A 12,241-nucleotide genomic window follows, 5' to 3' on the forward strand; every position below is an offset into this window, starting at 1 on the left:
CCGGGAGGAAACGCTCTGGTCCGGGAGGGCGGGGGTGGCGGCGCCGGAGGTAGCCATGGCTACCGAGCCCGAAGCCGCGGAGCCGGTGGTGCCGTCGCTCGTGGATCGTTACTTCACTCGCTGGTACAAAGCGGGTAAGTGCGGAATGATGTCGCTCTCTAGTAAGCCTCATTGGCTTGATGCTGTGGAGACTATGGTGACAGATCATAGCCACACACGCGCTTCCTCTCCACGGAAGGAAAAATCTGGACCTCTGTGTTCCCTTCTAGGCCGAGGGAGGAGTAGTATTTGCAAAGTCTTGGAGGCCTGAAATACAGCAGGGCGCGTTCAGGGGCTGGCGAGTGCTGTGCGAGCTCGAGTGTGTCGTGTTCCCGAGAACGTTAGTCTAAACTGAGGCCCCGAGGTAGGCGGGGGTCTGTACTACAGCAGCCCTCGAGTGCTTGGAAGAATTTGAGGGACCCAATCCTACAGGGAGTAGCGATACATAAAATTATTAAATGATCAGATTGAAACTAAGATAGAGGCAGCAATGATGGAGAAAAGGGCGGGTTAGGTTACAGACAGAAAGCAGAATCCACTGTTTTACTTAAGGAGAAGCCGCCAGTATTTATTTACCACTTAGAAGTAGGTATTCCTGATGCACTGTTTTGCGGATCCAGTAAATACCAGTGGCGGTAGCATCATGGGGGGGGGGGGGGATCTGTCCTCCAACCCCACTTTCTTCCTTTCATTCAGTGATAATGGGCATACTCATTTAAAAAAATACTGTAGCATATTTTCCGTTGGCCAAATTTAGGGTAACCAACTGTCCTGGTTCACCCAGGACTGAGGGGTTTCCTGGAATTCAGGACTTTCCCTGCTAACCATCAGTCCTGGAAACCACCAACAAAAAGTATACTACTATATCATAAAGAATGCAGTGTTAATCACATTTTTCTATTAATAATAGAAATAATGGGTGTACTCATTTTGCAGTGAGGATAAAGATGGAGCAAGGAGTTAATGACCTTAGCATTGAATAAATGATTCTGTCTGGGCCAGGTCTCTGTAAATACTTTGTAAAAAATATTTAGGTATGTCTTTTTGAGTAATGAATGTATAGGCATTTAGTTACGTCTTTAGGTGTGTCTTTTTGAGTAATGAAGGTATACTAGTGATGAGTGTGTAAGTATCCAGTGTTCATAATTAACTGTCTCTGAACCAAGGAATGTACCACATAGTGGTAGTAAATATTGATTCAACAACCAACAGACTCATTTATTCTTCTAGATGTCAAAGGAAAACCCTGTGAGGACCACTGTATACTACAGCACTCCAACCGGTAAGTAAATTGGGTATTTTAAATTTTCAAAAAAAATTTTTTTCCTTTGTGATATTTTAGTTCAGCCTAGTATGGTCTTGGATTGAACAAATGTTCGTTAAGTGAGCATTTCATTAAATTATCTTACACTGTGTTGAAATTTTTGTGTGTGTGTTTTTGTTTGTTTGTGTGGTTTTTTTATTTTTTTTTTGAGACGGAGTCTCGCTCCCTCAGCCTACCTAGAGTGCCATGGCATCATCATAGTTCACTGCAACCTCAAACTCCTGGGCTCCAGTGATCTTCCTGCCTGAGCCTCCTGTGTAGCTGGGACTATAGGTGCACTCTATCATGCCTGGCTCAGTTTTCTATTTTTTGTAGAGACAGGGTCTTGCTATGTCACCCAGGCTGATCTTGAACTCCTGGCCTCAAGCGATCCTCCTGCCTTAGCCTCCCAAACTACTGGGATTACAGATGTGAGCCATGGCACCCAGCCTGAAATGATATTATTATAAGAGTTTGGTTGGCAAGAATGAGTCTTCCAGTGCCTAGTAACTCTGAACAAACAAACTTCGTTACCCAAAATTCCAAATGGAGGACCACTCCATTAGTCAACTACTACCTGAAGTAGGCAATCTGTGCCTACCCACTGACTGCCAGAGCCCACACAGGGATATACACAGGCATGCCTTACTTCTCTCTCTTCTACTCCAAATGCTACCTATCTGAAGACCTCTGGTACTCATCCCTTTCCTGGGAAGGAAATTTGGTACTGTTTTCTCCTATTTTATTATTGCATTCTCCATTCTACAGTTATGCACCAATAGAAGCCAAAGGGAAAAGGGGAAGATGATAGTTTAAACAAATATCAGTGCATACATTCTTGTGCCAATATAAGTACTGTGTTATAGGGGGAAGAATTATATCAAGCAATAACACAGGATCAATTTTTTTCTCCTTGTAGAATATGTGTCATCACATTGGCAGGATCTCATCCAGTTCTTCAAAGTGGAAAAACAATTAAAAGCATTTCCTATCAGATCAGTACCAACTGTAGCAGACTTCAGAACAAGGTCTCTGGGAAATTTAAGCGGGTATGTTCCTGTAATTATGTGATTGTCTACTGACATCCTCTATATTCATAGTAATGGTAGAATTACTGTCATTCTCAGAATCTGGTAATATATGTTCAACATACTTCTCTAAGAGTTTGAGGTACTGATTTTAAGTATAGTTTATCCCTAAAAAAAATTCTCAGACCAAAGAAACAAGGTATATCTTTAAAATAGGCACAGTATTTGCTATATTAGGTTCTGTACTACCATCCCTGTTATGCCTAGGGTGGAGAAGGGGGAAGGCAGGCCTTTGAAAGGACAACTGTAACACCAACAAAACAACATATGTTGTTCCATCTACTTTTATGGAACCAATATCTCAAGTTCTATAAAATTTAAGTGAACAACTTTTCTTTACCATATATTTTCACATATAAATTTCTTTCTTTTCTTTTTTTTTTTTTTTTTTTTTTTGAGAGACAGGGTCTTGCTCTGTCACCCCAGCCTAGAGTATAGTGGCACAATCATAGCTCACTGCAGCCTTGAACTCCTGGGCTCCAGTGATCCTCCTGTCTCAGCCTCCAGGTAGTTAGGACTCCAGGCATGCACCACCATGCCCAGCTTCACATACAAATTAAACAGAAAAAAAATATCCTGAGAGGGTAGGAAAAAACACCAGTATGAGAAAGTATATAGTATTTGCTCCTTACCATTTTTCCATTCATAAAGCATTGCCAATTTAATGTATACCTACCCACACCCTGTACCTCCACATAATGCTCAGTTATACAAAATGTTATCTCTGCCCTCCCTGTATAACTTCAGGTAAGATTGACATTTTATTAAAAGACAGCATCACACCCAGGACAATTTAGTGACATATTAAAGTGTCCTGCAACCCCACTGGTTAGGAAATTTTCTATGGATGATTTAGGTCCTTTATTTGTTGAGTTCATACTAAGTTAAGAGGTACTGCTAATTGCTCTCACTGTTATAGGAGACCCTTATTTGAACTTCCCTTTTGTAGGCCTGAAGTCTCCTAATAACATGCCTTATAGTTATTGACTTTTGATTACTTATTATTATTTTTGATTATTGATTTTTCCTTACTCAAGAAGCAAATGAGCTTAGAAAAGCATGCAGTTTTCTTAAAAGATAAAGTCTACAAATTGCAACAATTAATGTTTGTGAGATTCCTATGATAAATCTCTGTCCAAAATAGTAACACTATTGTTAATAATGAAGAACAGAGAGGGACCTGCATATTGAACCCACTATAGGTTAAGTTTTGATTAGATCCCAGAACTGCCCATTATTTATTCTCCCAAGGGAGGTGATAAAAAGTGGTGGAAACATTTCTGCTCCTTTGACACAGACCCAGTTATAAATAAGCCTCGGGGATGAATCCCTCTCTCTCTTTCCAAAAGTGAGGAGTCACAATGACTCTGGTATTTTGAAATGAAGCACCCACATACAGAGTAGTGAAGCCAATGTAATAATATCTAAATGTCATCTAATAATGTTTTGAGTGGTAAATTAAGAGGTCATAAATAATAGCATCTTAACCTCAAATACTTATTCATTACAGGAAAAATTCCTAGAAAAAAAGAGGGCAACACATCAGCATGAGCAACATAGTGAGATCCTATCTCTACAAAAACTAGAAGAATTAGCCAGGCATGGTGGCATGTGCCTGTTACTCCCAGCTACTCGGAAGGCAGAGGGAGGAGGATCACTTGAGCCCAGGAATTTGAGGTTGCAGTGAGCTATGATGACACCACTGCACTTTAGCCCCAGTAACAAAGGAAGACCCTATTTCAAAAAAAAAAAAAAGGAGGGGGGGGCAACACATGTGACATCTCTGCATTGGTTCTCATGAGTCTCCTTGTAGATATTTGTCAGAACCTTTCTAGGTACATCCACCTAGTGGAGTACTTGAAGCAATAACTAACATTCAAACAGATATATGTCAAAATGTAGTATGGACTAATGGCTTATAGGATAATGGGCAAATTATTTTTATTTTGTGACTTAAAACTTTATTGTATTTTCCAAATTTTCCTCAAAGTATAATATATTTTTTCTTAATTAGGAAAATATTTCTTCTTCAAAAAGTCTTAGTGATTGACCCTGGTAAAGGAGTTCCTTTATTAAGTTCTAATATAAAAATAACATAAGAATGTTAACGAAACTGGCTTTGTACAATATTTCTGTCATAGGAGAATGGGTCAGTGAGTGAAAAAAAAAAACAAAAAATATTTCTGTCATAGTCATGTTGAATTTATATTATTGCTTGTTGATGAATTTTCCTATATTTTTGAAGTCTTTACACTTCGCTATATGTAGCTTTCTTATTTACAATTGATAAAATATATTATTAATCTGTTCTGAAGTGATGGGCCTTGCTTAAAAATATATATATATTTAATATAAATAAGTAGTCTGTAACTAAATTACCTATTATCACACATGTCTTAGGTTTTTCCCCCCAGAGTCTATGATGGTACCTGGCACATAGTAGGCACTTATTATGCATTTATTATGTATGTTTTAGAATGAATGGCTTTCATTTACTTATGTCATTTTTATTTAAAACACCAGTTCTGGGAATATATCCTATTAAAACATTGAGGGGCTGCCTCTCAAAGGAAAGTGGAAATGTACATCAATTAGTAACTTCTTCCTTTTCATTACACAGGGGGCACAGTTTCTAACAGAACTTGCACCTCTCTGTAAGATTTACTGCTCAGATGGAGAAGAATATACCATATCTAGGTGAGTAACTTTTTAGCTACCAATTTAGGAGAAACAAGGGAAGTTATATTTTTCTTAAAAATAAATCTTTTTTTAAATAGTTGTGTTAGAGGACGGCTGATGGAAGTGAATGAGAACATTCTCCACAAGCCATCTATTCTTCAAGAAAAGGTAAAAAAGAAAAAATATGATCCCATCCACATACCTTTTATGGAATTTTTTTTTTATCATTTGACAATATTAATATTGTTTCCTTTCCAGCCATCCACTGAAGGCTACATTGCAGTTGTGTTACCCAAATTTGAAGAAAGTAAAAGCATAACAGAAGGGTTACTGACACAAAAACAGTACGAAGAAATCATAGTGAAACGTATTAATGCCACTACAGCTACATCATGAGGATTGAGATGGAGTAAAAAGCAAAGCGGGATTCTTATCCTTACCTGGCCCAAACCATCAGTGCACTAAATGAGAAGTCCCAGTGTATATAGAGCATACTTCACACCCAGCTACCCACAGGGGAGGCCTAATCCTTCACTTAACCTGGTTTTCCCTCTTTGTCTTGCTTACTGAGCCTTGATTCTCATTTGTCTTCAGCCTCTCAGATCTACCCTGTCCATGTACATACTCTGTGCTTTTCTTGCTTCTAACAACTGCCAAGCATGGGATGTTTTTCTGATCAAATGCAAACAAAGCTCTTTGAGGAAAATTTAGGAAATACAGAAAGGTTTCAAGTAGCCAAGTAAAAGTAATTGATCCATCATCTTATGACATGGAAGTAAATACAGTTGACCCTTGAGCAACAGGGGTTTGAACTAAATGGGTCCACCTATATGGGGATTTTTTTTAATCCAATGCAGATTAAAAATATATAGTATTCATAGGATGTGAAACCTACATAAAGAACAGGCCAACTTTTCCTATGCTCAGATTCCACAGGGCTGACTACAGGACTTGAATAAGCATTGATATGGGTATACACAGAAGGCCCTGGAACTGATTTATCCCGTGTATGACTATACTACATTTTCATATACTTTTGTTTGTTGTGATATGGTAATTGTTTTGCCTCAATTTTTATCAGTTGAAAGTTGAAAAAAACCTAACTGGCCTTTCTTTCCCAATCTCTGCCAGTGTGACACTACCAAAAAGTCTAGTCCTGCCCCTTCTACCTTAACTTCTCTCCATTTAGGTTGTAGGGAAGAGGCAAGAATGTAAAGTGTACCCTCCCTCTTCATGCCTATGGAATGGCCTTCCTATCTGAAACAAAGTGGAACTGTAACACTTCACTTACTTCTTAAATGAGGGACACATGAAAAGGCTTTGAAAAATACAAAGGCTTTCCTAGCAAATGAAAGTATTATAAATGCAATGGTAAGCTGATTGTTGCAGTACATACATTGTAGTCACTCAGTTTCATACACTCTAGTTACAAGGTAACCAGCAAAGAAGTTGCTAAGAATATGTCATTCAAAGGCACAGATGCCTTTGAACAGAACAAATGCTTTCACATTTAAACTAAAAAAAAAAAAAAAAAAAAAGCAACAACTATGAATCTATGGTTTAAGATTGCATACCTATTTACACTGAATTTTAAATAAAAGGATTGTAAAACTTGTTTTTCATTAAGGGCTATAACACATAATACATTTAAATATCCCTGTTTTTAAAAAGAACACATTTTTATACAGAAGAAATCATTTGATGTATAAATCCCTTTGGTTCTCTAGTCTGTGCTGTTAAAGTCATAAGTTTGCACTTTCATAAAAGAATATTCTCTTTTCAGGTATATAAGAGGGAGTTTAGTAAATAAAAATCATTTTTGGTTCACAAGAAAAACACCTTGTAACCTGAGTGCCAACATAACTATCCTCTAAATAGACCCACCAAACGGGACACAGGTAGTAAGTCTATAAACACCTCCAGTGATGGTGCTATGAGCTGAAAATATTAAGCACAAACCCCTAGCCCCACTTCAAGTAGGATAATGATTCTTGAAGACTTTATAAAGATATGGATATTTTACATATATTACCTCACACATCATTCTCCCATCTCTATTGTAATTTTTTTTTTAATAATTCATACCATGCAGGGATTGCCATTTCTATTGTAATTTAAAAGAGTATTTTGGTTTCAGAGAATAAAAACCATGCTTCATCATTTTGACTGTTCAAAGAAGTATTTTATGAGGGTCATTAACCAAGCTGAGTGCATCCCGTTTTCTCCCTGAGGACTATGGTAAAAGTTTTCTTCAATAATAGATTGACTAACTAATTGGTAGTATTGTGGTTCTTCAAGATCTTTTGTGAATGTTGATTGTGATTGGCTGACCCAGATAAAGATCATCAGATAAGCTTACATATCTACTGCCATTTGGCAACTGACATGTCCTGTCAGATTTCAAAATGAGTGTCAAAGCATTAGAATACAAACACTATGAAAGTAGTCCAGAACAACTTTACACTCTATCATAAGGAGAAAACCTATAAACCAGATCCTTTGATCAAAACCCCAACCCACAAAAACAAGAAAAGCTTTAAGCCTAAAACTAAAAAGACTAAAACTGTTTATTTGTTTTATAATGAACATTTCAAAGCCACACATATAAAATGGATGATTATTCAGAATTTAAACAGCTCTTGGTTCATTCCATCGTTCTCTTTTTGATCTTCCATTCCATCAATCAATACTGAGAAGGATAGTTCAAAATTTTTTAAGCCAGTAAGATAGGCTTACAATTCCAGCTAATATTCAGGGCAGACTGGCCAGCTATAATAGAACTAGAACCAAAAGATAGCCATCTCATATCCTCCAGGAGTTGTTCCAAGATTCTGTGGAGCTCCATTACTCTGCTGTTGGGAGTAGGGGGGAACACACACAACACAACTGATAACCCTTGCTGCGTGAAATGCTTATTAGAGAACAAAGTTGCTACTAGCATGGATGATCTGTGACAGAGGGGGCATCATCAGAGGTGCCCTTGTCATACTTAGTGAATAGAAAGATTGAAGAAGAATCCACAGGTTTAAGGAGTTCACCCAGACTTCTGTACATTTTCTGCTGAAATTAGTGTTCTAGATGATAGGCTTAAATAAAGAAAAGAGTTAAGGTCAAATATGTCAAAGATGAGCACATATTCAAAATATCTTCTTTGGATTAAACTGTCATTAAGACAGTTGGAATATTTGGTTTGACTTTTAAAGACTATTATTAGTGCAATATTCCATTTTAAAATCACTGCAGTTAGCAACTATTATGGCATTTATTAGTGTCAAAAAGCTTCACAAAAGGTTTCATGATCAGAAAATAAAGCAAAATTTCGGTATTGTTTTCTTTATAAAATTGTTGAATTTCTAAAAAGATAAAGGATCAATTAGCTTTTTAAAAATGTCAGCTTTGCTACATGATGATCCAGAGATCTGACCCCAAAATCTTCTCAAGTTTTACCGTCTATGGTGTCTTTATTTGTAACTGAGACCCATCTGTTATTTTCCACAGGAAGCTGGAAAGAGTTAAGACAATTAGTTTCTGCTTTACTCTGGAAAAAAGTTGCAAAATCAAGTAACTATTATTTTCTTTTGCATTTTCCTTTAATAAAAAAGTGAGTTTAAAATAGAAAAACTACCTCACCTTCTTTAACAGTTTATAGCAAAGCGAAAGAAGTTGGACCAAGAGAGCCGTCATGGATCTTGTCTTTATAATACACTTGTCAACCTACAGTGAGAGAGCATGCAAATCATATTCTAAAAGTAGTATTTAGGAAAAAAACACTTTATCATTTAGTTAGTTTTAAAATTATAAAATTTCTCCACCATGGAAATCTAAGGGATCCTGAAAGGTACGTAGATTAGGGTACATGTGCTGCCTTGAGGGCCCAGAACACAGGTGCGGGGTTACTGCCTAGGTCTCATGTCTGTTTCACAAAACTCCAGGAAGAATTAGGTGGAAAATCAACTGTTCTATTTCAGGCTGTCTGAGGGCTTTTCAAAGCACTCCAAATAGTGGCAGTGAATCCCTTACTTTGCAATTCCTTACACTCTGTTTTATGGGTATAAGGCCATTATTCCCTCAGACAAATTATGGGAACCCAGATTCAGAGGCATTTGTGCCCTAGTTAGGTGAAGACTCAGGTTTTAAGTGTAGCTTCTCAGTGCTATGGAATTAATCATGTCCAAAAAGCTAATCTATTTGGTGAACCTGCTGCTCCCTGGGGTCATTTATAATAGCAGATAATAAATGATTCTTTTGGACAAGAATTTGTTGTTAAAACTTTTTTAAAATTTAATGATTCTTGGAGACAATCCATGAAAAATGAAAATATGTTGCCCTTCTATGGGTAATACTTCAGTTAAAGAAAAAGAGGCTGGAGCTAATCTGATAAAAGTGTGAAAGTTTCTCAAGTATTTATCTGAATGACCCTCCCTCTCCTTTACCTTTAGAAATACTTTATTCTGCAAAGATGTCTTAGTTATTGTCTGGAGCTGGTGGCATAGAGGGATTAGCTTGTTTATTTCCAGGAGAAGAATAAGCTTATCATCATCTTTCAGCTGAAATGTAATTTAGAAAATTAAAACAATCCCAACAAAATTCCATCTTTTACAACTTAAATACCTTTATACCTTAATACCAAAGTGGGTATACGTGACATCACCACCAGCACCAGGCAGGTAGAAACGTGTTACCTGTTTTGAAAAAGCTTGTACACTTGAAGTAAGCTTTAAACCCTCTGCAGCAAAAACCTGGTGGGAAGGGAAAGCATCACCATTTTAGATTGATGTCTTATGAATAGTTGGTAAGAAATATACTCATTAATAATTATTATATAGAATTTAAAAACTAAAACCTAGACATAAAATATCTGTTGTGGAACTCCTGAAGTTTTTGTTGTATCCAGGAAGACATAAGGGTTTAATTGTTTTCAAAAGTTTTCACAGACCAGATATAGAATCAACTTGTGGAGAGTTTTAGTTATTCTGGAGGGTCACATAGACCCATGATACTCAGCTACACAAGTATCTGGATTTCTGGAGGGATTCAAAGCTCATCTTATCCCCAGTTACGAAAGAATGATGAATCTTGGAGCATGAGGTCAAAAGGTTTAGAACTTTCCTGCTTCTATCTAAGCAAGATAAAAGGACTACAGGTGCACACCAACACACCTGGCTCATTTTTCTAATTTTTTGTAGAGATAGAGTGTCATTCTTGCTCAGGCTAGTCTTGAACTACTGGCCTCAAGCAATCCTCCTGCCTGGCCTCACAGTGTGCTAGGATTACAGACATGAGCCACTGAGCCTGGCCAGAAATTTGTTATTTTTTATTGTTGTATCACTATGTTTTATTGTATTTTTCGATCCACAGTTGATTGAATCTATGGAATGCGGAAGATTCAAGATGCAGAAACCCACAGATAGGGAGGGCTGACTGTATATCCTTGATTTTTGTACTTAACATGAGCAAAACAAAATGCTTGATTTCTACCCTCTAAATATGGTATTTAAATGGCACTACCATTTACCTTGCTGGTCAAGCCAAAAACTTTTTAAAACATGAGTCAGATTGAGGCAAAAACCCTCAATGGGCTTATCATGCTTTTAAAAAAGTCAACATTCTTCCCATGGCCTATAGATGTGTCAAGTTTTAGCACTCCTTCTGCCTCACTGTACTCCACCTACCATTTCCTCCTTACTCTTCTTCAGATACACCCAGCCCTACCCCTGCACCTCAGTGCCTTTGGCACTTATTTTATCTAAAATCCTCTATTCCCACTTATCTGTCCAACTCACTCCTTCACTTCACGTCTCTACTCAAACGTTACCTACTTAGAAAAGTCTCTTCTGACCAACTCTCTATCACCTCTAAGTACTTATAGAAATACACATACATATATTACTATTAATTGTCTATATATATTCTGCCATTAGAACACAAACTATAAGGGGGCAGGACCTTTTCTTTGTTCACTTTTCTCCAAAGAGCTCTCTGCCCCAAGATCTGACATATAGTGCAAGCTTAATAAATATTTGCTGCATGAAGTATGCCATTTTATGTTCATCACAGTTTGGAGACAGTTCAGCAGACATTGGTTTAGTGAATAAGCTGGGGCCAAACTGAAAAGAATAAAGCCAGAATCTCTTCCAACTATTTTAAGGGAAATAGTTCACTATTAGTGGTGAACTATTAAGTCCACTTTACAGAAAAATGCAGAAGACATATTTTCTATAATTCTTCTATGTTGACAATCTTCCCCTTAAGCTAAAACCCCTTTCCTGAAGAGGTTCAAGTGGAAGTGCATGGGAATGCCAAAGGAAACTATGAGAGTGATAAAGTGACAGGAAGTTCAAATTTCAAATGCTCTTGGTTCTAGAGAGGCAAACAGGCTACCATGAGGATCAAGGAAAATAGGAAAGGAATTCTGCAACCCACTTGCCAATCTGAAGCCTCTAACTAGAGGTAGAATTACAGATGGGCCTGCGTGGAGTCTCACGACACACAGGGCACAAAGGTGGGTGTTAGCATATCTGTCTCTCCCTAAATACCCTAAGTCATGACGAATATGGAAGGAAATAAAGAAACCAGCACATACTGAGTCCCCTCCATTGGTCTCAAGCCTCTGACAGATGCTTTTTCATGTATTATCTCATTTAATCAGTATCATTCTCCAATTCAATAATGAAGATGCCAAAAAGTCTTTCTAGAACTCTGAAAAGTATAAGGGATTTGCATCTGCTTACAGGACATTTTCATTTACTTGGGAAAACCTAAAACTTATTATTGCCTCTATTGACTATCAACAAAGCCCATTCTACTTTATTCCTATAATATTTAAGTTTCTTTCCAATGAAATAACCAAGAAAGCTCCACAAAATCTTACTGTAAGCCCTCCACCTTTCTACTTTTCTATCATTCTCCATAAAATACACATACAATGTAATGATTTTTAGCCCAGAATTAAAGTAGTAGTATAAAATGGAAACAAAACATACCTCTAGTTGATGAATTAAATCCTGGGAAGTTTTCAGTGGCCCCTCTCCTCTAAAATAAAATGAATTATTAAGAAGATAACAAAAGTTATTGCCTGGTAATTGGTTTTATACTACTAAAGTTTTAGAGCATTTTGTCTATTAATAGATCC

The 12,241-nt window shown here is 37.2% G+C and overlaps 2 protein-coding genes across 4 annotated transcripts in view; one reads left to right on the plus strand and one right to left on the minus strand.

Annotated features, from left to right (window-relative positions):
- The first annotated feature begins 1 nt into the window (after window position 1).
- Window positions 2–6,654, plus strand: ABITRAM (actin binding transcription modulator). 2 transcript variants are annotated; one of them, XM_012736778.3, is made up of 6 exons: window positions 2–134; window positions 1,270–1,321; window positions 2,262–2,391; window positions 5,051–5,127; window positions 5,208–5,277; window positions 5,368–6,654. In XM_012736778.3, exons 1-6 carry the CDS (start codon window positions 56–58, stop codon window positions 5,503–5,505), a joined length of 546 nt encoding a protein of 181 aa, XP_012592232.2. In that variant the 5' UTR covers window positions 2–55; the 3' UTR covers window positions 5,506–6,654. The 2 variants fall into 2 exon arrangements, with proteins under 2 accessions (XP_012592232.2, XP_075865020.1); XM_076008905.1 differs by having other exon boundaries at window positions 2,262–2,370.
- A 1,004-nt stretch (window positions 6,655–7,658) lies between these two features.
- Window positions 7,659–12,241, minus strand: part of CTNNAL1 (catenin alpha like 1) — a 68,497-nt gene continuing 63,914 nt past the window's right edge. For both annotated transcript variants that reach the window (XM_012736775.2, XM_076008903.1), the window contains 6 exons: window positions 12,093–12,141; window positions 9,792–9,848; window positions 9,543–9,656; window positions 8,740–8,823; window positions 8,557–8,611; window positions 7,659–8,195 (listed from right to left, as the gene is read on the minus strand). In XM_012736775.2, coding sequence (XP_012592229.1) covers window positions 8,176–8,195; window positions 8,557–8,611; window positions 8,740–8,823; window positions 9,543–9,656; window positions 9,792–9,848; window positions 12,093–12,141 — 379 coding nt within the window. In that variant the 3' untranslated portion in view covers window positions 7,659–8,175. The remainder of the gene's footprint in view (window positions 8,196–8,556; window positions 8,612–8,739; window positions 8,824–9,542; window positions 9,657–9,791; window positions 9,849–12,092; window positions 12,142–12,241) is intronic.

This window comes from Microcebus murinus, chromosome 12, assembly GCF_040939455.1.
Source record: "Microcebus murinus isolate Inina chromosome 12, M.murinus_Inina_mat1.0, whole genome shotgun sequence".
NCBI classification, from domain to species: Eukaryota; Metazoa; Chordata; class Mammalia; order Primates; family Cheirogaleidae; genus Microcebus; species Microcebus murinus.

What these genes read in the sequence shown, in the direction of transcription:
- ABITRAM (XM_012736778.3), top strand. Translation starts at nt 56, where the DNA reads ATGGCTACCGAGCCCGAAGCCGCGGAGCCGGTGGTGCCGTCGCTCGTG. An exon ending in CACTCGCTGGTACAAAGCGG is followed by an intron (nt 135 to 1,269) that starts GTAAGTGCGGAA and finishes TTATTCTTCTAG; the next exon opens with ATGTCAAAGGAAAACCCTGT. An exon ending in GAAGAATATACCATATCTAG is followed by an intron (nt 5,128 to 5,207) that starts GTGAGTAACTTT and finishes TTTTTTAAATAG; the next exon opens with TTGTGTTAGAGGACGGCTGA.